Source organism: Catharus ustulatus, chromosome 10, assembly GCF_009819885.2.
Source record: "Catharus ustulatus isolate bCatUst1 chromosome 10, bCatUst1.pri.v2, whole genome shotgun sequence".
Taxonomy (NCBI): domain Eukaryota; kingdom Metazoa; phylum Chordata; class Aves; order Passeriformes; family Turdidae; genus Catharus; species Catharus ustulatus.
This window is the reverse complement of record NC_046230.1, coordinates 25199748-25221852: the sequence shown is the minus strand read 5'-3', so window position 1 is coordinate 25221852 and position 22105 is coordinate 25199748. Positions and strand designations below refer to the sequence as shown.

General features: G+C 46.6%; 2 protein-coding genes across 5 annotated transcripts in view; one reads left to right on the top strand and one right to left on the bottom strand.

Annotated features, from left to right (window-relative positions):
* VEPH1 (ventricular zone expressed PH domain containing 1) overlaps positions 1–21781 on the bottom strand; it is a 59394-nt gene extending 37613 nt beyond the window's left edge. For all 4 annotated transcript variants that reach the window (XM_033068947.1, XM_033068948.1, XM_033068949.1 and 1 more), the window contains exons 1-5: positions 21678–21781; positions 19317–19370; positions 15235–15515; positions 13597–13812; positions 11130–11304 (exon numbers count right to left, since the gene is read on the bottom strand). In XM_033068947.1, the coding sequence (XP_032924838.1) occupies positions 11130–11304; positions 13597–13812; positions 15235–15372 (529 nt within the window). In that variant the 5' untranslated portion in view covers positions 15373–15515; positions 19317–19370; positions 21678–21781. The remainder of the gene's footprint in view (positions 1–11129; positions 11305–13596; positions 13813–15234; positions 15516–19316; positions 19371–21677) is intronic.
* On the top strand, positions 2607–7393 carry PTX3 (pentraxin 3). Its single transcript, XM_033068951.1, has 3 exons — positions 2607–2859; positions 3245–3763; positions 6762–7393. Exons 1-3 carry the CDS (start codon positions 2712–2714, stop codon positions 7373–7375), a joined length of 1281 nt encoding a protein of 426 aa, XP_032924842.1. The 5' UTR covers positions 2607–2711; the 3' UTR covers positions 7376–7393.
* Positions 21782–22105: the final 324 nt, after the last annotated feature.

The window sequence follows — 22105 nt, the reverse complement described above, 5'->3', positions numbered from 1 at the left end:
AGAGCTTTGTTTGTCACATCTTTACAGGTTCTGAGGGATTTATGAACACCCAGCTCCCCAATCCCTGATTTCCAAAGCTTGGACAGCCAGAGGTGATACTGGGAATTGTGAATAATTCACTTTTTCCCAATCTTCTTTCATCTGCCTCAGTCTAAACAAAGAGCCTGGAAATGTTTGTTGTGTAAGAATGGAAAGAACATCCCACCCAACTCCCTCCATGCCTTCCTTGCCTCTTCCTTCCCTGACCCCCAGCACTTCCAGATCAGATTTTCTCACCTTCCCAAGCAGAGAAAGCTGCCCCAAGCTCCAGCCCTGCCCGTCCCAGCAGCACAGAGAGCTCAGCAAGGACAGGGAGCAATTCCCACTGTCCCATGGGCAGGTGGGTTGTTACCCCAAAGACAAAATCCCCAGCACCACTTATTTTTCCTCCAGGATGACTCAGGTTTGGCACACCTGAAAATCATGGGATCATTTAGGTTGGAAATGACCCCCAGGACCAGAGCCTGGCCCCAGCTCATCCCCACCACCCTCCCAGGGAGGAATTCTGCCCAAAACCTGAGACACAGGTAGTGCAGGTTTGTATAAACAAACCAGAGACAAAGGAAAGGGAGCCCAGATTCCAAGTTAGATGTAATTACAGGAGGGGTTTTTGCTGTTCTCTGGATATTTCATGGCCAATCCATAATTTGTATGAGATCACCCCTAATCTCACCTCAGCAAACACCTCTGCCATGATTAATGAATTGTAGAACCAACAAGATCACAGAATTTAAAGCAGATTAATCCCAATAAGACTCACACTAAGTTAATGTTACACCCAAAAGCACCTTGTTGTGTTTTTTCAGAGCTAACAGACACCACTGTGATTGTGCAGATTTACAGCTCCCAAAACAGACACAGCACCAACAGATTATCCTCGGAGTGACAGAGCTGGAAGTGCTAATTAGGGCTGGGAAAGCAGAGCCCTACCGAGCTGTCAGAACTCCTTCAGAGCCTCCTGCACTGCTGAGGGCAATCAACTCTTGGTGTACAACAGGATTTATCACACAGCAGTGCCAAACTGGCCAAAAAAGCTGCACTATTTAACTTTTAGACACGTGTATCCAAACCAGCTCCAGGTATGTTTGTTTTTCTGCCAGTCCCCTCCAAAGCCCTGCACACAAACTGGATTCACTGCTGGAAAAAATAAAGGGTTTGACAGGAAAGTCTCACAGATGTGTCTGTGTAACAAAGATTTTGGAATATAGACTCTGAAAAAGAAATAAAAATAAAATAAAAAATTAAAATTAAAAATAAAAATATAAAAATATAAAACTAAAAGCAAGGTTTGATATAGGATGAAAGAATTGCTGAGCCATTCTTACTGGGTAACTGGAAGGCAAAGTGTGTGTTAGCAGGTGAGTTAAAGGGGTTTTCATGGATAAATCCACCTCAAACAGAAGATGTTTTTACCAAGCAAAAAGATTCTCACAGACAAAAAAAATGTTGCAAGTAGAAAGATCTCAAAAATTTTCACTGCAAGAAAACTGAAAAACAACTTCTAGCTTAAACTGTAACACACTGACTTTTTGTAATTAAAAAGTAGTAACAGGAACATGGTAATGTCAGTAGTTATGAAAAGCTATAGGTAACAGTAAAAGTATTGATTGGTTGTCACGTATAAAAATGCTGTGTAATAAAAAATATATAACTAATTGTAACCAGAAATAGAGCAGGCTTCAGACAAACCCACACCTGTGGATGAAAAAGCTGTGAGCTGGGCTCTGTCACCCACGACTCGTGAATTGCTGCATCTTTTAAATACAACAAACAGCATTTTAAATAATAAATAAATCGCTGTGTCATTTAAATGCAATGAACAGCATTTTAAATAATAAATAAATCGCTGTGTCATTTAAATGCAGTAAAGATAATTTTAAAAAATTAATAAATTGCTGTATCATTTAAATGCAATAAAGAGAATTTTTAAAAAATAAATAGATTGTTGAGTCATTTAAATACAATAAACAGCATTTAAAATAATAAATAAATTGCTGAATCATTTAAATGCAATAAAGAGAATTTAAAATATAAATAAATTGTTGAGTCATTTAAATACAATAAACAGCATTTAAAATAATAAATAAATTGCTGTATCATTTAAATGCAATAAATAGCATTTTAAATAATAAATTGCTGTACCACTTCAATAGAATAACCAGTATTTTAAATAATAAATTGCTGTATCACTTCAATACAATAACCAGCATTTTAAATAATAAATTGATATATAATTTCAATACAATAACCAGCATTTTAAATAATAAATTGCTGTATCACTTCAATAGAATAACCAGTATTTTAAATATTAAATTGCTGCATCACTCCAATACAACAACCAGCATTTTAAAGAGCCGCCCAGATCCTCGCACCCCTCATTTCAGGGAACTCTTTCTTTCCCCCGAATGACACAAAACCCTCCCGCGCCCCCCGAGCGCTCCCGCTCCGCCTTTGGCCACCGCGAGCATCCCGGGGGCGAGCCCGGAGGGCTGGGACTGAGCGATGCGCCCGCCCCTCCATCCCTCCCCATCCCCTTCATCCCTCCCCATCCCCTCCATCCCTCCCCATCCCCATCCCCTCCCATCCCCTCCCGGCCAAAAGCCGCCCGGCAGCGCGGCGCTCCCAGCCCCATTCATCGCTCGCCACCCGCGGCTCTCTGGTCGCCACCGGAGATGCTGGCCCGAGAGCTGCTGGCCCTGCTGGCCCTGCTGAGCGCCCGCAGCGCCGCGGGCTCCGCCGGGGACGAGGACGATGATTACGAGCTCATGTACGTGAACCTGGAGAATGAGATCGAGGGGCCGGCCCCTGCGGCGGAGGAAGGTGAGCGAAGTTAATCTGAATTTATTTTTAGTGCGGAGCTGCTCTCTTTGCTGCCCAGCTCCTGTAAGGGTTATTGCTGCACACATCAGGGAGAAGCTGGTAGCTGTGGATTATTTTGGTGAAGCCTTGGATGGGATGTGTTGGGCTCTGCTTCAGGCTCTTTATTTCTCGGTTTTCATACAAAGGGCTGCTGCTGTCCCAGGGTTTGGGATCTCTGTAGGCACACCCCTGCACTGTTCTGTGTGATACAGAGGGAGAGGGGGCTGGAACCTCATTGTCTGTAGGGTCCCTTCCAAGATTCTGGAAGCACAGAGCCAGATTTTGCCAACGCTCCCGTTTAAAACTCGGTACAAAGGAGCAGCAACATCTGTACGTTCCCTTCCAGCTGCTTCGTGCGACTGCCAGCGGGAGCACAGCAAGTGGGACAAGCTGTTCATCATGCTGGAGAACTCGCAGATGAAGGAGAACATGATGCTGCAGGCTCTGGATGAGCTGCCCAGGCTGCAGCTGCAGACCCTGAAGGCAGAGCTGAGCCAGCTGGCCACCACCCTGGCGGGCACCTTGGCCACTGTCACCTCCCAGGCGGTGTCCCAGGTGGAGCAGGCGCTGCTGAGGAGCAGGGAGCAGGCTGAGGAAGGCAGGAGGCTGCAGGAGTGGGAGCGAGGGAAGGTTCTGGAGCACGTCCTGCAGCTGAGCCACAACGTGTCGGTGAGGCTGGGCTGGCTGGAGAGCGCCTGGCGCAGCGGGGCCGAGCAGCAGGCACTGCAAACAGCTCTGCAGGACGGGCTGGAGGCCAGCACAGGGGACAGTCCCACCCTGAACTCGCTGTGGAAGGAGCTGCAGCAGACCCGGGCTGAGCTGAGGGTGTCACAGCAATGGGCAGCTCAGCACCTGCTGCCAGCAGGTAAGGCCAGTGTGGGGGTTCTGCGGTTCACAAAACCCTCCTGGACCCCTCCTTCATCCCCTGGAGCAGCCTGGGATGGGCTGTGCTGAAGGGGGGAACCCCAGGACTTGTGCAAACTTGAGCTTTTCAAACGTGGGATCAAAGCAAGGGTTTATCCAAGCTCCTCATGCAGGGCAGAGCCAGCCAGGGTCTCACCTCCTCCAGGGTCTCACCTCCTCCAGGGTCTCACCTCCAGGATCTCACCTCCTCCAGGGTCTCACCTCCTCCAGGATCTCACCTCCTCCAGGCTGAGAGCACCAAATGTGTTCTAGACATCCAGGTTTTGTTCTCTCACCTTCTGCCTTCCCAGCTGGTGACTCCTGTGCAGTCACACCAGTCCTGGAGCTCTCCTGCATGTTCCCACTCCTTCCTCTTCCCACTTTAACATCTCCTCACCATCTCTGGTCCATCTCATGTTCATCTCCAAGAGTTGGACATGCTGCTGCAGCCAGCCAGGCACACTCCAGGGCAGGGAGGGCACATTCCCTGAAATCCAGCAGGAAAACTCTGCCCTGAGCATTCCCACTGGCACACAGAGGTCACTAACCCGTGCTGCTGCTGTTTGGGGGAGGGTTTTCCCTTTCCAGAACATCTGGAAGTCAGTGAGGTGGCTGTAGAAAGGTGGGCCCACACCTCAAATCCCAACTCAGCTTTTCTGTGCAGAACACCCCAAAATGAGCAGCTCAGCCCCTCATTGTCTGAGGTGTGGGTGCAGAATTAGCACTGAAATCACCCTGCCCACCTTCTGACTGCTGATTCAGGGCTCTGTTTTCCACAAACAGAAGTTATTGCAACCTGAACCCCCCAAAAATCTGCCCCAGGTGTGGGAAGGAGAGGGTGCAGCAGCTCCAGAATGAGCTCCCACACCAGGGAGCAGAAAGGAGCAGAAATTGCTACAGCAAAGACAACACCAACCTCACATCAAAGCTTTTACAGCCCAACCTGAACCCATCCCTTCATGCAGGGCAGACTCAGCTTTAGAAGTAAATTGTTTTCTCTGCTTTATCACAACACCTCAGATCTTTGTGTGCTGGGAGGAGGACCTGGAGCATGTTCCTCTTTTCCCCAAGCCTTGCAGAGAGCATGTTCTCATTCCTTATCTCCCTGCCTCTGCACCAGGTGGGAGCAACAAAACTCGATCTGCATTGAGGATCATCAGTGGAAATTCGGTTTATTTCCACTGGTTCTCACGTGATTTTACATAAAACAACCATACTTGTAAATTTAAAGGCTACATTTTAAGTACTTCCAGAGTATCTCTCTGGATTTTTTTTTTCCAAGGGAATTTTTAGCAACTGACTTTAATTTCTCACATCTTGACTTGCTGCCAGCCGTACTCTTGAGGGATTTTCTAATCACACTTTTTTGTTCTTCACTGAGGCTGGTTTTAATTTTGTTTAGGCTTTGATAATAGAGCCTGAAAGCCTGCTAATTAAAATCTTTTTCACAATAGCGCTCCTAAGTAGCATTTTAAGGAGAATCCCCAGCAGTTGCTCACTGACCCTGCCCCTCTTCAAAAGGGTCAATGGGAGATGTAAAATCTGCTCAAAGCTGGAGGGAAGCAGCCCATGAAATACCACAGCAGCTCAGTCCTGGAGGGCACAAAGAGTCCTTCATTCCCTGCAGCAGACATTTCCACACACGTTTTAGACATTTCAGATCCTCCAGCTTCTTTAAACAGGAAATGAAGCAGCTTAATTGGAGAAGGGGCTGCTTGTTCCCTGCTGTCACCTTGGATATTAACTTAGGTACAACCAGGGAACAGCACAGAAACCACCAGAAATGTCTTGGCTTTGCTGATCACCACTTGCTTTCCCAAGCTTCATAAATTTCTGTTAGTGGTTTTAACCAATCTAATCTCTATTATCAACACTTTGATTAATTGGACATGAGAGGAGAGCTGGATTAAAAGTGTCATTTGTCTCTTAGTTTCCCCAGTTTAACCAGTGCCCAAAAATGCTCCTGACCAAAAAATCCTAAAGGCAGGGCCAGGAAAGGGACTCGTGTAAATTAAATAAATAAATAATTAAATTAAATAAGCAAGCCCACCCCAGCATGCTCCTGCCAACATTTTCTGTTTTTCAGGAGCTGCTGTGCCCTGATGCCCTGATGCCCTGTTATCCATGGCACAATTTCCTTCTCCAGGCACAGCCTCCCCCTCTCCTGGGAACACCTGGGTGTCCAAACCTGTTTGAGGGGATCCCTGACCCTTCTCTCAGCCCCACTGAGGAATTTTCACTGCTCCACACTTAGAGGATAAAACAACACTTCAGTGGGAGGGTTACCCAATTCCCTGGCAGAATGACCCAGCTCCAAGGGCTGTGTCCCTCTCCCAGAGGTGCTGCTCCATTCAGAGCCAGCATCCCAAGGGAAGCTGCATTAACCCTTGGGATGCCACAGGACTGCACAGTGCAGGCAGAAGAGCCAAGAGATCCCTGCAGCTGGATTATCCCTTGCCATAGTCCCAGCAATTCCTCCAGCAGCTCTGACAGCTCCTTCCAAGCACCCTGGGGTGGGTCCCTGCATCCCAGTGGATGAGCTGAGCTCCCAGTCCCTTGGGGAGGGCTGGAAGTGATCCCTGGCTCAGGCATTGGGACCTAGAGGAGAGATGGAATCCCCATCCCTGGGGGTGCTCAGAAAGGGGGGATGTGGCACTTGATGGCCTGGTTTAGTGGTGAGCACGGTGGTGCTGGGCTGGCAGTTGGATTTCCCAGAATCAGGGAATGGTTTGGGGTGAAGGGATCTTAATTAAAGATCATCCTGTTCCAATCCGCCCTGCCATGGCAGGGACACCTTTCCCTGTCCAGCCTGGCCTTGGACACTGCCAGGGATGGGGCAGCCCCAGCCTGGTGACCACAGAGATCTTTTCCAACCTTAATGAATCCATGGAAAAGTCCTGACTGTGCACATACAAATAAACCAGTTCTTATTTACCTGACAATCTTCCAAACCTTTCCAGGCTGTGAAACCGCAATTCTGTTCCCCATGCGCTCCAGGAAGATCTTTGGGAGTGTCCACCCGACCTCTGCAATGACCCTGAGCTCCTTCAGTGCCTGCACCTGGCTCAAGGTGACCGAGGCCTTGGACAAAACCATCATCTTCTCCTATGGAACCAAGTTCAACCCCTATGAGATCCAGCTGTACCTGAGCCGCGACGCCGCCGTGCTCGCCGTGGGGAGCGTCCAGCACAAGCTAGCTGCCAGAAATGTGGTGATTCCTGGGAAGTGGCTGCACCTGTGTGGCACCTGGAGCTCAGAGAACGGCTCTGCATCCCTGTGGGCACAGGGGCAGCTGGCAGCCAGCGCCTGGGACGTGGCTGGGGCTCACACCATCCCCGACGGCGGCATCCTGCAGCTCGGCCAGGAGAAGAACGGCTGCTGCGTGGGAGGGGGGTTTGATGAAGCTCTGGCTTTCTCAGGGAAGCTGACTGGCTTTAACCTGTGGGACAGAGTGCTCAGCCCTGCTGAGGTGACAGCTCAGAGCACAGGGGACACCTGTGGCACCCGGGGCAACGTGGTGGGCTGGGGGGTGACAGAGGTGCTGCCCTACGGAGGAGCCCAGTACGTGTCCTAAAGGCTGGGCTGGATTTCACAGAGCTCAGCTCAGAGGCACAACCAGCAGAGCTGCAGGAGCCCCCAGCCTCGGGAATGCCCAGGGAACACCAGCACTGCCAGCTCACAGAAGGAGGCACTGTGAGATGGGATCACTCTCTGCCTGCTGTCCTGGCCAGACCCTGAGCACACCCCACGGATCAAGGCTGGGCACTGGGAACGCTGTTCCTGCAGCCAGCACCTCTGCCTGCCCAGTGCAGGGCTGGATGTATACAGGGAGGGTCTCCATGGACATCCAGGAGCCAAATGGAGCTCCTGCCATCCCTGCTGAGGAAATCTGACCTGAACAGAGCAGCTGTGGCTGCCCTGCAGCCCTGGCACTGTCCCAGGCTGGACAGGGCTTGGAGCAGCCTGGGACAGGGAGGTGTCCCTGGCAGGGGTGGCACTGGATGGGATTTAAAGTCCCCTCCAACCCAAACCATTCCAGGCTCCTCCGGTCCTTGGGTTCCACAGTGTTAATGTGAATTTTGCAGAGGAACCACCCAAGTCCAGAAATGTGTTGTCTATTAATCACTGTTAGTCATGTGTAGGCTCTAAGAAAGCTAGTTCCTTGTTTAAAGCACTATTTATGCCACAGATTGATATAAAATAATATCCCCCATCATAATCTGATGTTACATTGGGAGGAAACGCAGCTGTATTATATTGTACATTGACTTTGTGATAATTTTATTGAAATTATTTTTGTAAAGTCGTTTTGTAAATAAAGATACTTTACTAGACTAAAACCCTCTACTCTTCTCATAAACCAAAACTCTGCACCAAGTCCCAAGTGGGAATTTTTTCTCATTTTGAGCCATGCAGTTTTAGCTGCTGGTAGAGAAAACAAAGAGCAGAGAGGAGCAAAGTGCACTATCCTGGCTCTCTGAGGCCAGGTACATTTGGCTTTAAGGTACTTTTGGACTGGTTTGCTGCCCTCAGGGGGTTTGTACAAGACAGAATCGCTGCTCAGTGCCAGTGATTCTCTCCTCTCTCTCACAAACTTAGCCCTGCAAGACACAGAGCACAGCAGCAGCTGCACAGAGCCAAGGAGCTGCTGATGCTCTTCATGTGAAAACAGCCCAAGCAGAGAATGATGAATGCCCTACTCACTGTGTAACCATTTACAACAGGAACCATCATTTGCTACCTGTTGAAGCTCTGAACAAGTTATCATGAGGGATGTCTTATTCAAAGCAATTCTGTTTCCCCTGGAAGCTGCCCATCCTTCTTCTCTACCCCTCGTTTCCCTCTCTCTTTCTCTCAGAACACACTTGGACAAATTTCTTGGTGTGTTGCTGCTGCCCTTCCTCCTGACCATGACAGATCCTCACTGCCCAGATACAAAAATAGTAAAAAAAAGGTAAATTCCACTTTCCTGTGCCATTCAAGGGGGTTGTGCTTCATAGCTAAAGTTACACGACCTGCCCCAAAGTTCTGGCAGTGCTGCTTATTTAAGGGGAAAAGAATTGCTCTGATTGCTGGAATTTCTCCTGCTTCCCTGCAATAAAAATGTATCTACGTTATAAATGCTTGGCAGTAAACTTGACAAAAATCCCTCACTAAGTAATGTCTGCAAATAACCTCAGCTACAGTGCAATGAAATATTACCTCTGTTCATCTCTGGCAGCCAAAAGCCAGATCCTCAGAGTTACAAAAACACTCAGGGTCCCAGCATTGTGCAAGGGCAAAACCACTCTCAAATCTCTGGTCAGTGCCCTCCATAAAATGAAAACAAATGTCCATGAAATACAGGGGGAAATAAAATAGAATTGGGGGGGGGGGGGGAATAAAATAGTTTTTGGGGGAAATAAATAGCATTTGAGGGGGAAAGTAAATAGCATTTGGGGGATGAAAGAGCATTTGGGGGATGAAAGAGCATTTGGGGGGTAAAAAACAGCATTTAGGGGGGTAAAAAATAGCATTTGGGGGAGGAAAGAAATGGCATTTGGGGGAGGAAAGAAATAGCATTTAGGGGAGGAAAGAAATAGCATTTAGGGGGGGAAATAAATAGCATTTGGGATGAAATAAATAGCATTTGGGGGGGAAATAAATAGCATTTGGGGGGGGGAAATAAATAGCATTTGGGAGGGGAAAGAAATAGCATTTGGGAGGGGAAATAAATAGCATTTTTGGGGAATTTGGGCTCCAATTGTGAAAAAGCCTCTGCAGCCCTCCAGCACAGAGGAAGGAGTGAGGCTGAGCACAGCACAGCATTTCTGAGCTGCTCTGGAAGGTGGAGCAGCCCCGGGACTCTCTGATTTCAGGGCAGAGCTGCTGCTGTCCCCCAGGAATGGCAATAAATAAATAAATCCGTGAGTGACCCTGGTGCTGATGGACAGGGTCACACAGGAGTGCTCAGAGCTCCCACTCACTGGGGCACAGCACTCCAGCTCCTTCCACAGAGCTCTTTTTTAGCTGATGAGATAAGGACCTGGCTGTGCAGCCCAAGAGTTGCCCCAAGGAATGAAAAACTCCAGTTCCTCTCCAACATTCGCAGGCAAGGGGCCAAAGTTTGCTGAGGCTGGTGCCACGAGGCTGAGCCCCGTCTGTGCAGCCCCACAACACAGCTTTGTGTCCAAAAGCTGCCTTGGAAATCCATCCTCAGCAGCTCTGCCTGCTGCTCCCCTCAGCAAACACTCCAAAAACCACTGCAAGCCCAGCTTCTCGTGCCTCAAACACCAATTATGGGGCTGTAATTGAGTCACTGTGCAAAACAAATCATTTTGCCTGTTCCGAGCGGCCCCTTCCAGGCTGGAATTCCCAAACCTGATATCCACAGCAACATCTGCTGGTGGAAAAACATAAATGCACAACTCACCGTGCTGAAACCTTCCCTTGTGGGTGTGCAGCACTTTTCAAAAAAAAAAAAAAAATTGAATAAATTCACTATTTCTTTCTATTACTACCCCACAGTTATGAGAGGCAATGCATAATGTTAGCACATTAATAAGTCTTAACAGAATAAATTTATAATTTATAAATTAATAAATACAGGATGCACACATTTCATGACTTAACATCTTCATAACAATGTTCTTTAATAATTAGTTATTGCTACTTACTGCTATTACCCCCACTGGAAGGAGAGCACTGATTTTACCACTGCAGTAGCAACAAACACTGTGAACTTTATTACTCCAATCCAATTGGAGTTCCTTTTATAGAGGAATGAATATTCTTGGCTTTTTAAACCACAAAAAAAAAAAAAGTAAAGAGATTAGCAACATTGTTCCATATAAAGCTAATAACTAGGCAAAATGAAAGAACCACTACAAAGCTTTTATATATCTTCCATCTGACTATTCCACCACAGAATGGGATTAATTTCATCCCCATTTCTCTCCTGGAGCCTTGCCAGGGACACAGAGGAAGGATAAAAGCTCCATGGCTGGTGCCTCATATCAGGCTGGTAATTTGGAGTCCATTAGCAGGGAATATTAACGAGGACAGATGAATTTCCTGCCCTGTGGGTCACCCAATCCATACCAAAACCTCCAGAGGTGCAGTAAATTCACATATTCCTTGAGAAAGTCTGTTATTAGAGTGATTAATACATTTGATCACATTTATAGATATTTCCATAGGTCTGCTTTATGTGATTTGTGTAATGGTTGGGTTGATCCTGGAGTCTTTCCCACCCCTAATGATTGATTGATTGATAAGGTAATGGTTCTGTACATGCTTAGCCCAGCTTAACTGATCTGGACTAAGCCCAGAGTCTGGGCTGGGCCTACCTTGAAGGACACTGCTGAGGATGGTTTCTGTGTGCTCAGCCAGCAGCTCTGCCTTGGCAATGGCAGCCAGGGACAGGTAACTGGACATGTTCCTGCACAGCTCCTTATTGCCCCTCTGCAGGAACCTCACTGCCACGGGCACAGCCAGGGCCATCACTGGAGGCCGGTTGTAATTCTGGAAAAAAAAAATAAATTATGTAAAATTGCTGGGCAGAGTAAGGAAACCAAAGTCAAAGAAGCAAGGGGGAAAAACAAAAAAAACTTCTCAAGAAATGTCATGTTTTGGTAGCACCTCTGAATGAAGGAGTCTAAGAAAGAGCAAATACAGAAATTGAAAACTACTGCAGCTGGAAATGTTAACAACAGTCCTGGTTTTGTCTTCTGCTAGAAGAAGCAGAAGGGCACCAACAAAATATGTAAATAGAGATCAATACAAATGAAATATATAAGGTATGATGTGCACTAACTACATGTTAACATTTCTAACAAGACATTTTGTGCTTGGTGCTCCCTGGGAAGGGAGAGGCTGCATCCACCATCCCAAAGCAGGAAACACCTTGGAGCAGCCTGGAACTGCCCTGGAACCTTGCTCACAGTGTAACAGCTCTAGTATTGATCATTAATTGTCCTGTGATCATTAATTGTCCTGTATTCATTAAGATTTCATTTTTTTTTCATTTGAACTCACAGAATCCCAGAATAGTTTGGATTGGAGAGGTTGTAAAGCTCACCCTGCCATGAGCAGGGACATCTTCCACCATCCCAGGGAGCTCCAAGCCCTGTCCAGGCTGGCCTTGGACACTTCCAGGGATCCAGGGGCAGCCACAGCTGCTCTGGGAACCTCCAGCCCATTGGAGTGAAATTCCCACTGGAATTCCAGCTCCCCTTCTCTGGAAACCCCCAGCCAATTCCTCTCAACACTGAGATTTTTCAGGAGTGCAAACTCCTCTTCCTAAAATAGCTCCAAGCTTCTGGAATCCCAGGGTCCCTGAGTGAACACTGGAGTTTTGATTCAAGGTCAGAAAAGATGTTCTGCTGTTATTTAGAGAGAAAACTGTGTGTCCAAACCACCCACATCCATTGCCTGCTGAACTCCCACAGCAGCAGGACACGTTTGTGTGTCACTGAGGAGCCCCATTCCCTCTGGAGCCTCCTCAACCAGTGCTGTGCTCTCCTCTCCACTCAGCTCTGAGCAGCTCTTTGAAACTGGAGCACATCCCTGTTTTCTGACAATAATCCTGCAATGTGATTATGTGTAATTAGCAGCTGAAATCCCAGGCAACCCCTGGAACCCAGATGTTTCAGACAGCGACAGAGAGAAGAAAGGCAGAGCAGACTTTCTGGACTTGCATTCTGGAGCAGCTCTGAGCAGAATAAATTTAGACTGAGAAAGCCCAAATCTGTAATTCCACAGAGTCTGAGTGGCTCTGAGGATTTTTCTTTGGAACAGAGGCTGGACACTCCTTTCCAGAGAATCCTGAGGAAAAGGAGCTGCAGCCACCCCTTGGTGTCAAGACAGAGAATTCTGGCAGCTGCCATATGACCAAAAGCTGCATTTTTAATGAGAAAAGCCCTTCAAATAAATGGAGCTTTCTGCAGCAGCATGTTTAAATCAACATAATGCCTCGTTATGTTTGGCTGAGACACCACAGAGCAGGAGCCAAATGCTGCTCCAAGTTATTGCTCTGCTACTCCACACAAAGAATGGGAAGATAAGGCTTGGCTCTCTGACTGGGGTTTAAAAGATCTAAGAAAATCCCAAAGAACAATTCTTTTTTTTTTCCCCCCCACCCCTTACAATAAAGATAAAATTCTTAGCTAAAAAAAAGGTTTGAATTGAGAAGGAAGGAGAAAGGTTTCATTTGTTCCATGATAAACATCAGGGCAGGAAGGCACACTTAGAAAATGTGGAGGTGACAATGAAGAGCAGATTTCAATAAAGTGATACAATGATGTTTGCAAACCTTGGGGACCTCCCTGCTGCTGCTATCAACAGAGACCTGTCTGAGATCCAGCCCAGCTGGCAGATATTCATTATTGTTCCAACTGTCCCCACATCTGCTGGAAAACCTCCTTTTATACCTCTTTTTATTTTTTTAAAGGAACTTGCCAATAAAAGCTCTGTTCCAGGGAGCAGCAAATGTGCTTTTATAACTCAGCTGTGGCTGCCACATCCCTGGCAGTGTCCAGGACCAGGCTGGACAGGGCTGGGAGCAGCCTGGGACAGAGGGAGGTGTCCCTGCCATGGCAGGGCTGGCACTGGATGGGCTTTAAGGTCCTTCCATTCCACGATTCTACGAGTCACTTCCACAATTTCAAGAGAGGAGAAATCAGTGCAATTCCCCAAGCTCTTAGTTTTAAACATAACCACTCCCAACACCCAAAAAGAGAGTTACAAAAGCATTTTAAAAACCAAAACCAATTTGGCAACCAGAGCACAGCACTGCCACTTTCAGCCCAGCCCTACCTGCAGGATGCAGCTCATGATGTCAGATGCAATTTTGGCATGTGGGGCATCCTCATCTCTGCCAGAGGGCTTCAGGTTGTGCTCCAGACAGGACTCCCAGAGAGCCACCAGGGCTCTGCCGTGCTTCTCGATGGAGGCAGTCTCCCTGATGGCCGTGGTGATGCGGGTGATGCAGATCTCCACCACAGCCTGGTCGTTGTCGTTGGTCTGGTAGTCCTGGGGCACAGCAGAACACAATGAGTTGGCTTGCCAGTGTCCTAGTAAATGTAAAGATGTGCCCAAAAGTCTGTATTCTATCACCACCTGAAACCAGGTGGGGCAGTGATCCTGATCTCTGTGGGGATATCTCCTGTTAATGGGCCATATTTTATAAACCAGGTGGGGAATGTTCTTTATCTTCCTCCGAGGAGATATCTCCTGTTAATGGACCATGTTTTATAAACCAGGTGGGGCAGTGATCCTTATCTCTGTGGGGATATCTCCTGTTAATGGGCCATATTTTATAAACCAGGTGGGGCAGTGATTCTTATCTTTGTGGGAGATATCCTCTATTAATGGGCCCTGTGTAAAACCAGCTGTTAAAACCAGATATGGCAGTGTTCTTTATCTTTCCCACAACCCATCCTTCCTCCAGGAGATATCTCCTGTTAATGGGTCATATTTTATAAACCAGGTGGGGCAGTGATCCTTATCTCTGTGGAGATATCTCCTGTTAATGGGTCATATTTTACAAACCAGGTGGGGCAGTGATTCTTATCTCTATGGGAGATATCCTCTGTTATGGGCCAGCTGTTAAAAACCAGATATGGCAGTGTTCTTTATCTTTCCCACAACCCATCCTTCCTCCAGGAGATCTCTCCTGTTCATGGCCACTGAGTCCCACTGCATGACTGATAAAATTCCATCATCCCATGGGGAGATGCTCCAGCCAGGGGAAGGAGCCAAGCATTTCCTACCTAGATAAAAACTGAGATTTGGAAACCCAAGGCAGCCCTTACCCACTGGTTTCCAGAGGACAAAATCCACCAGGATCACCACTTCAAACAACAAATATAAACAAAACCACTTCATCTGTGCTGCTACCACCACCCTAACTAGCAGGGTGTCAGGTTGTACTCTGATTCTGTCAGTGGTTTTTCTTTTATACTATTGCATGTATTTTATTTTTCTCTTTCTTTCCTATTAAATTGCGTTTCTGGTTTGTAGTCTCATATTGGTTTTGCTTTCAAAACCATTACAGCCAGGTTTTTCCAGCAGTTCAGTGTCCATTTCCCCACATCCACCCTTACAACAAATGTTCAGTGTGATAGAACTCTGGAATTTGTCATCCTACAGGTTTTAATTCTCATTACTGGGAAGATATGGACCCCTGTAATCTCATATGATCCTTAATATGCTTCAAATAACTATTTAATAAAAATTATAATAAAGATGAACTGGAGATATCTTTGAGGGAAAACAAGCTGAGAACTGGATTTTGTAATTTTTAAACTTTAAATTTGTCATTTTTAAGCACTTTTTAAATACTATGCTTTGGTCTTCAAGTCTCTTCAGAAATCTAAATTGTTTATATCCCCCCCTTATTTATACAATATAATCTCATTAAAATAAAATGATTAAGCACACTGTTTCACTCACTGCAGCTGAACTAATGATTCTGATCTGTTCAAGAGCTTCAGAGAGGCTTCCTTCGATCTCAGCATCCTCCAGGGAGAAGAGATCCCCTGCCCGGGACAGGTCCTTCTGTGCCAACACCAGCCTGAAGAGATGATGCATGGCCCTGCTCTGCCACCCCCTGCAGGCACCATGGGCACAGAGAGCTCAGCTGGGGACAAAACAGGGACAATCCAGGCCAGGAGCAATCAGTTCCATATGAGGGATAAATCTGGGCTGTACTTCAAGGCTTCCTTCGACCCAGCCTAAAAGAAAACAAAAAGAAAAGAGGGAAAAAAAATCAGCAAATTCATTGATTGACATATTCCAGTCATTAAATGTGTGAAAGTGTCAGACAGGACCCCCTGAGCCAGGGACATCCTTTAGCACATTCATGAACTGTGTGAATTTTTACCTTTAAACACCAAATACCTTAAAATTAGATTAAAACCACTAATTATCAGTAATAACTGAACCCAAGGTTTTCTTCCATTCTGTGCATGTTGCCTGAGCAGGCTGGTGCCTGGGCCAGCTGCTGAGGGCTCCAAACCCCTTTCCCTGGTCAGGAGCAGAGCTCCAGGAGGAGGAGGAGGAGGGTGAAGCCTCTTCCTTTGTTTTCTGGTTTGCTGTGTCTTAACTCTAGAAAAACATCATTAGCAAGACTGAGACGACAACGAGCTTTGTTTCCAAAAAAACTGTCACTTTTGTTGCCAAAAATGATCCCTAGGGTCTTTTAAACTCCTGTAGAACAAAGCCTTGGCTGAGGTGAGACTCTGCTCTTCTCCTTGGCTGAGGAATGGAGCAGAGGCTGAGCCAGGCTCACACTTTGGGAAGTGTCCTGCACCTGAGTCCCAAAACTCTGCTCAGGTCCCATGTGGATTCACTTTGGGTGTCAGCTCCTCTGGATTCTCCTCTGGAGTTGACAGAGCCACAAGATATATCACTTCTAATTATTATTTTAGATATTTGAGATATGGAGTAGCCTTAATTTCTATTTCATTCCCTTTTTTCAGGGGGAAAAAAAAATCAATTATAATCAGAGAATCACAGAACCTTAAAGAGATGGGAGGGACCTTAAAGCCCATCCAATGCCAGACCCCTTCCACAGGTTCTCACCAGCCCAGGTTGTCCCAGGCCTTACCCAGCCCAGCCTTGGGGCATCCACAGAAAGGGCAAACCCAAGACAAAACACTGAGAACCTTCTGGAAGCAACTCCCTGCTCGAAATACAAATCTGGATTTTAACAGCCAGCACAGGGCACTTGCTGATGCCCCAAGGCAGGGCTGTTTTAATTTGCCCAGCTCCAGCAATGCCATTGCACAGCACTCCCAATCTCAGCCAGCAGAAAGGAGCTGAGATGGCAAATCCCGAGGCACAAACCACCCACCTGAGCCACAGGATGGGTGGGAGCTCAGACACTCACACTCAGCCATTCCCAAATCCAAAAAATAAAAGTTCAGAAAGCTGCAGACACAAACAGATATATATGTATATTTTTATTTTTTTTTTTACCTGCTCGGGATTCCCCCAGGGCATCCTCAGGGTGTTCTGGGGTCACCAGAGCCCCTCTGCTGCTCTCCCCCCGGGCAGCATCCAGGGCAGGGTGGCAGGCAGGGATCCCGGAGCTGTTAATTGCGGTGAATTAACAGGGAAGGCATCCCAGGAATGCAGAATAAAGCAGCCTAAAAGTTACCCATGGCTCCGTCAGGTGACTGGAGGAACCCAAAAGCAGGGAAGCCTTATCTCTGAATGAGCTGCTCTGTTTCCAGGGCAAAACACAAAGCCTGCTCCACTTGAGGGCAGTTGTTTTTACCAGAGGAAACAGAACTCTCTGTGTTAGAGGAAAAGCTATCCCTCCCTGGCAAGGAGGGGAAACAGCCCTCACTGTTTGAAAGAAAGGGAACAAGTGCACAGCCTTGCTGGGGAGGAGATTTCCTGGCCAGAGGAGTAACTGCTGTCATTCTGCAGCCTTTGCAGGAGCACAAAAGAGGGGCTGAGGTTTGCTCTGGCCTTTAACACGAGCAGCACGACAGAATGTGCCCACATAATGCACAAAGTGCTGCAGGAGGGAAGGGCTGCGAGCCCTCCCTTTGATCAGCTGCTCTGAAACACAGCAGCCCCTTCTGCAGGAGCTGGGCTCCATCCTCCTCCTGAGCCCTGATATCCCCTGAGCCTTGGGAACATCGCTGGCCTTGTGTAATGATCCTCCCCTGGGTGTGCTGCTCAGAGAGGTCCTGAGCTCTACCTGAACTGAGAATTTTATGTGAGTTTTATAGACAATGCTCAGGATAATGCAGGAAAACATTTCTTTATTGTGAGCTCTTGGAAATGGAATTACAGCAAATCCTCTTAATGCTTACATTGTGTAACAGTGCTGGAAATACTTTCCTTGCATCAGCATTAAAGAGAATTGGTCCTTAAGCATTTCCTTGCTCGCTACAAGATTTGCTATTAATAGGCAGCAGGCACTGAACAAGAGGGAAAACAAATCATGTGTCTCATAAAATGCCATTTTTAAATTTTCTTTTTTTTTTAAAGGTCAAGCTGGGCAATAAAATTGTTTCAGAGTGTGATTCCTGAGGTGTCTCCTCACCTTGAATCTACATCAGCTTGACTCCACAACACCCAGAGTTTTCTGACTTCTTGTATTTGTGTCCCATGCACAGAAGGAATGGAAAAGACAAAGGTTTGGCCAAAGTTTGTCCATCCTGCCTGGATGCATCAGAGGGGATTCACAGCAGGAATTTCCCCTTCCCAAGGCCAGAACTCGGGGAACAAAGCAGAACTGCAGCGCTTGGAACAAACTTCAAGTCATCATTATGCAGGAAAAACCCCTCAGCTTACAACAAACCACTTGCACTGGTTCTGGTGCAGTCCCACATCAATTCCCAGGTTTGATCTGATTTCCAACACCTCCTTTCCCTTTTCATGCCGAGCTGAAAGAGCCACCCTTTCCCGGGACCTTGAAGCTGCTCCCTCCAAGGTGAATCTCTCCACTTGCTGCAGGCACAGCATTCTTACCAAAGCTCCTTATCACAAGCAATCAGAATAAAAGCCAGCCTGACAGGTTTCAGGGCTTGAAGCTACTGAATTGGTCTGTTTGCAAAATAATTCCCCCAATAATAGAAGATTAACAATAAAAATTCCGTGTAAAAGGGCAGTTGGACCTACAGGCATCCAAAAGCCATTTGAACTCGAGCTGAAAGGCTGAGCCTTACAGTTTATCAGGAGCTCAGCTCCTGCAGAATGACATTAGAAGGACAGGAAAAAAGTCCCTTTTAAACCAAAGAGGGAGGGAGAAGATAATTTTTTTATATTTACAGCGAAGGAAATTCTACAAGAAAATAATTTCCTTAACTTCTGAAAGACTTGAAATGTAAATCCAGCTGCTTGATTTTCTGGATGTTATCCCATGGAAACAGAAACACAACCTTCAAACAGTTGTGCAATGACATTTTTTATCTATCTTTGTGCTACACAGCATCATCAGGAAAGCCTTCACTGTGATTTAGGGGTTTTAGGGAACTCAGGCCATGGGAGTTCATGTTTAGCGAACCTTCCAGGATTTTCTGTTTTCTGCCTTGCTGGAGGTGCAGTGAGGACAGGGATGCTCCAAGCCCAACCCAGGCAGGGTTCCCAAGGAAATCCAATTTATTACCAGAGCCTCATCCTCTATGACTCTGTGACACACCATGGCTCTCCCCAGGTGCTGCAGCACAACTCCCACATGGAATTTCTGATTTCCCAGGGAAGAACTGAGCCACCACAGCTGCCAGAGCTCTTTGCTGAACACAAGGCCATGCTCATTTTCTGAAATCTCCAAAAATTTAAAAGGCACAGAATGAGCATCTGGTTCAAAACTGTAACTTAAAGTGTCTCCAGTAAATTCCATGGGAGAGGAACGTGATCTGGGAATTCCCTGGAGCTGGAGAGATTCATGTTAAAGAACTGGGAGCTGTTTTATCGTGGACAGCTCGGGCACAGCCCAGAGCTTTGAGTGACCTTAAAAAAACACAGCCCAGAGCTCTGAGTGACCTTAAAAAGGAACCAAAATTCCCTTTCCTTACCTCCCATCACACTGCCATGCTTGACTCAGGGATTCCACAGAGGCCTTTGGATGCCTTGCATAAAAACAGAAGGAAAATTGTGTTAGTGACTCTTTGCCTTTCCAGACTGTAAAATTCTCCTCCAGGAATGATTGGTTTGCACCAGACAGGGTTTAATCCTCAGGACCTGGCCAGGAGAGCAGCTCTGTATTGCTCACACATGCAGGGAGTGAACAGAGCAGGATTTCCATGCTCTGGGGATAAATGTTTGTAACAGCTGCAGATTTACTTTTAGTTTCCTTTTCCACGAATAGCAGGAAGATAATCTTCAAAGAAAAATTTGAATTTCAGGTAGAATTCCCTTCTGTTGAAATTCTTCTTCCCCATCTTACAAGAAAAAAAAAAAAAAAAAAAGTGGAATTTATGTCTCAAAGAGTTATAGAAGTTTGTAATATTGCCAAGAGTGCTGGATGCTTCCTTCCCCTCCTGCACTGACCCAGGGAGAAAAAAAAAGCCTGGATACATTTCCCAAGAACATCCACACATGCAATTCATGGACAGAATATTACAAGATATTTCAGAGAACCTTTCCCCTCTGTGTTGCACTAATCAAAATTTATTTTATTTTTATGCTTGGAAAGCATTTACTCCTTTAAAACAGATCATTCTTTCAAAACTTGGAAATAAAGTTCTCACATTTTTCAGTGAAAGAAAAGGATTAAAGATCATATTGAGAGAGCATCATTTTCACACAGGGTGAATAGACTACAGCAGTTCCCATGGGATCAGCTGCATGTATTTAAAATCTTCCCACAAGACAAGCATTGTTTCCTATGAGCCTCTCTCTTTTTTTTTCTGTCAGGAGAGGTTTCCACACTTCACATCCCTTGAAATCCCATGGATGCTGAGCTGGACCAGGTGATGAAATGATAAATTATGATGTCTATTAATAATTTTTTAACCCCTAAGAGTAATTTTAGGGGTCAAAGCTGGTTTTTGCTGATGGAACACCTCACTGCAGTGCTGGGAGCTGACTTGCTCTGAGCATGCAGCTCTTGGACACGAGGCACCTGTGTCCCTGGGGAGGACAATCAGCAATTCCAGAGGTTTTAGAGAGATCTCTCCTACCAGATTTACCACCCCCCACAGCCTGAAGGCAGCTCAGGATCCTTCCAGATGTGAGAATATCTCCCCTGAGATGAGCTGGTTTAATCAGCAGCTTTATGGGTCAGAATCTGCCTGAACTGGGCCAGATCTCACCGAGCTCTGAGGCAATTCTGGCTGCACATGCAGAAGCCACCCCAGAGGGGTAACAATGCACTTAGGAACCTGCCAACTTCTTCTGCTGCAAACAGACAACCTGATCAATTCTTTATAGAAATAAATTCCTTGATAACCTGAGTGCTGTCAAGACAGCTTCCTGTGATTTTCAATCTATAAGAAATCATATTTGGCTGCTGGTTCAGCACACACTGATGCTTTATATAGCACTTCATAAGACTGAGCTTTTTTAACATCAGTAAGGCAGATTTGTAAGAATTCCATGTTTAAATGTCTCTGTGACATTAAAATATTAGGCTAAACTAAATGACAGGGCTAAAATGAATAAATTGCTTCATAACAAACAGTAATCACTGTCACAGTGATGCTGTCAAAAGCTGCTCATTTTCAAGGGCTGCTTAATGAGCTTTGTGATCTGTGACTTGTTTTCAAGACCACTGTGATGCTACAGAAAAAGAATTTGGCTTAAAATTTTACAAATGGAATAAAGTGTATTTCTGTCTGAAGAGGGTGAAGGAAGAAATGGGGCAGAGCATGAGGGACTACAGGTCAGAATCCAAGGACCCTGTCATGAAAAATGCCATTGTGGCAGGGAAAACTGGAGTAGAGCAGTAAATAAATACAAAACCCACTGAACCTCAAAGTCTCCTGAAGCAGCAGTCACCAGACAAGCACTGGATGTCCTGAAGTTCCTCCCAGGTACCTGGCAATCCACCCCAGTGTCCCTCCAGCTGGTGATTTAACAGGAGCAGCAGTGTGCCAGGGTTCCCCCAAAGCAAGGCTTTAATTCTGGAGCCCAGGGACGATGTGGCCATGAGCACAGTGAGGGGAAGGAGCCAGCTGAGCCCCAGCAGGATGCAGGGGTGCTGCAGCTTCATGTCCCACACACAGACACTGCTTCTTCCTTCCAGCCCTTCTCACAGTCACCACTAACACATTTCTGCATCTCACAGCTGAGAGAAACCCAGAGCAGGCACGCTGGTAACCACCACCCTCCCTCCAAAACCTCCTCCATTATTTAACACCCAGCCCTGCCCCTCCTCACAGTAATTTATTCATTATTCAAACTGTTACACGAACACATATTTAAGTTATTCATACCTCTCAGAAGCGAGACCTCGGAAAAACATGAATAATTGATGGCAAATTGGCGCTCTTCAGAGCAGTTGGGATGGGCTCCATCCCAGCTGCCAGTGCCCCTTCCATCCCCCTGGCTCTGGTATGTGAGCCAGGCTCTGCCTGCTCAGCCCTGTCAACCCGAGCGTGCAGGCTATTCAGTTACCCTGGAGTTGTCATGTGGAATCAAGCAAACAAATATCTTCTCTCCCTCTGCCCCAAGCCCGGTGCTGGAAAACACATCAGGAATAATTCCTCACCCAGCTTAACTCGGGCGGCAGCTCCAGCGAAAGCGCTCCCAGCTCCGTACGGAATTTGAATTAGTTAAAAGGATTTATCAACAGCCAGTGGTTACATTCAGTTAATTAATAACCTGCTTAAGAGTAACAAGGAAATTGCAGAAGTTAATATTA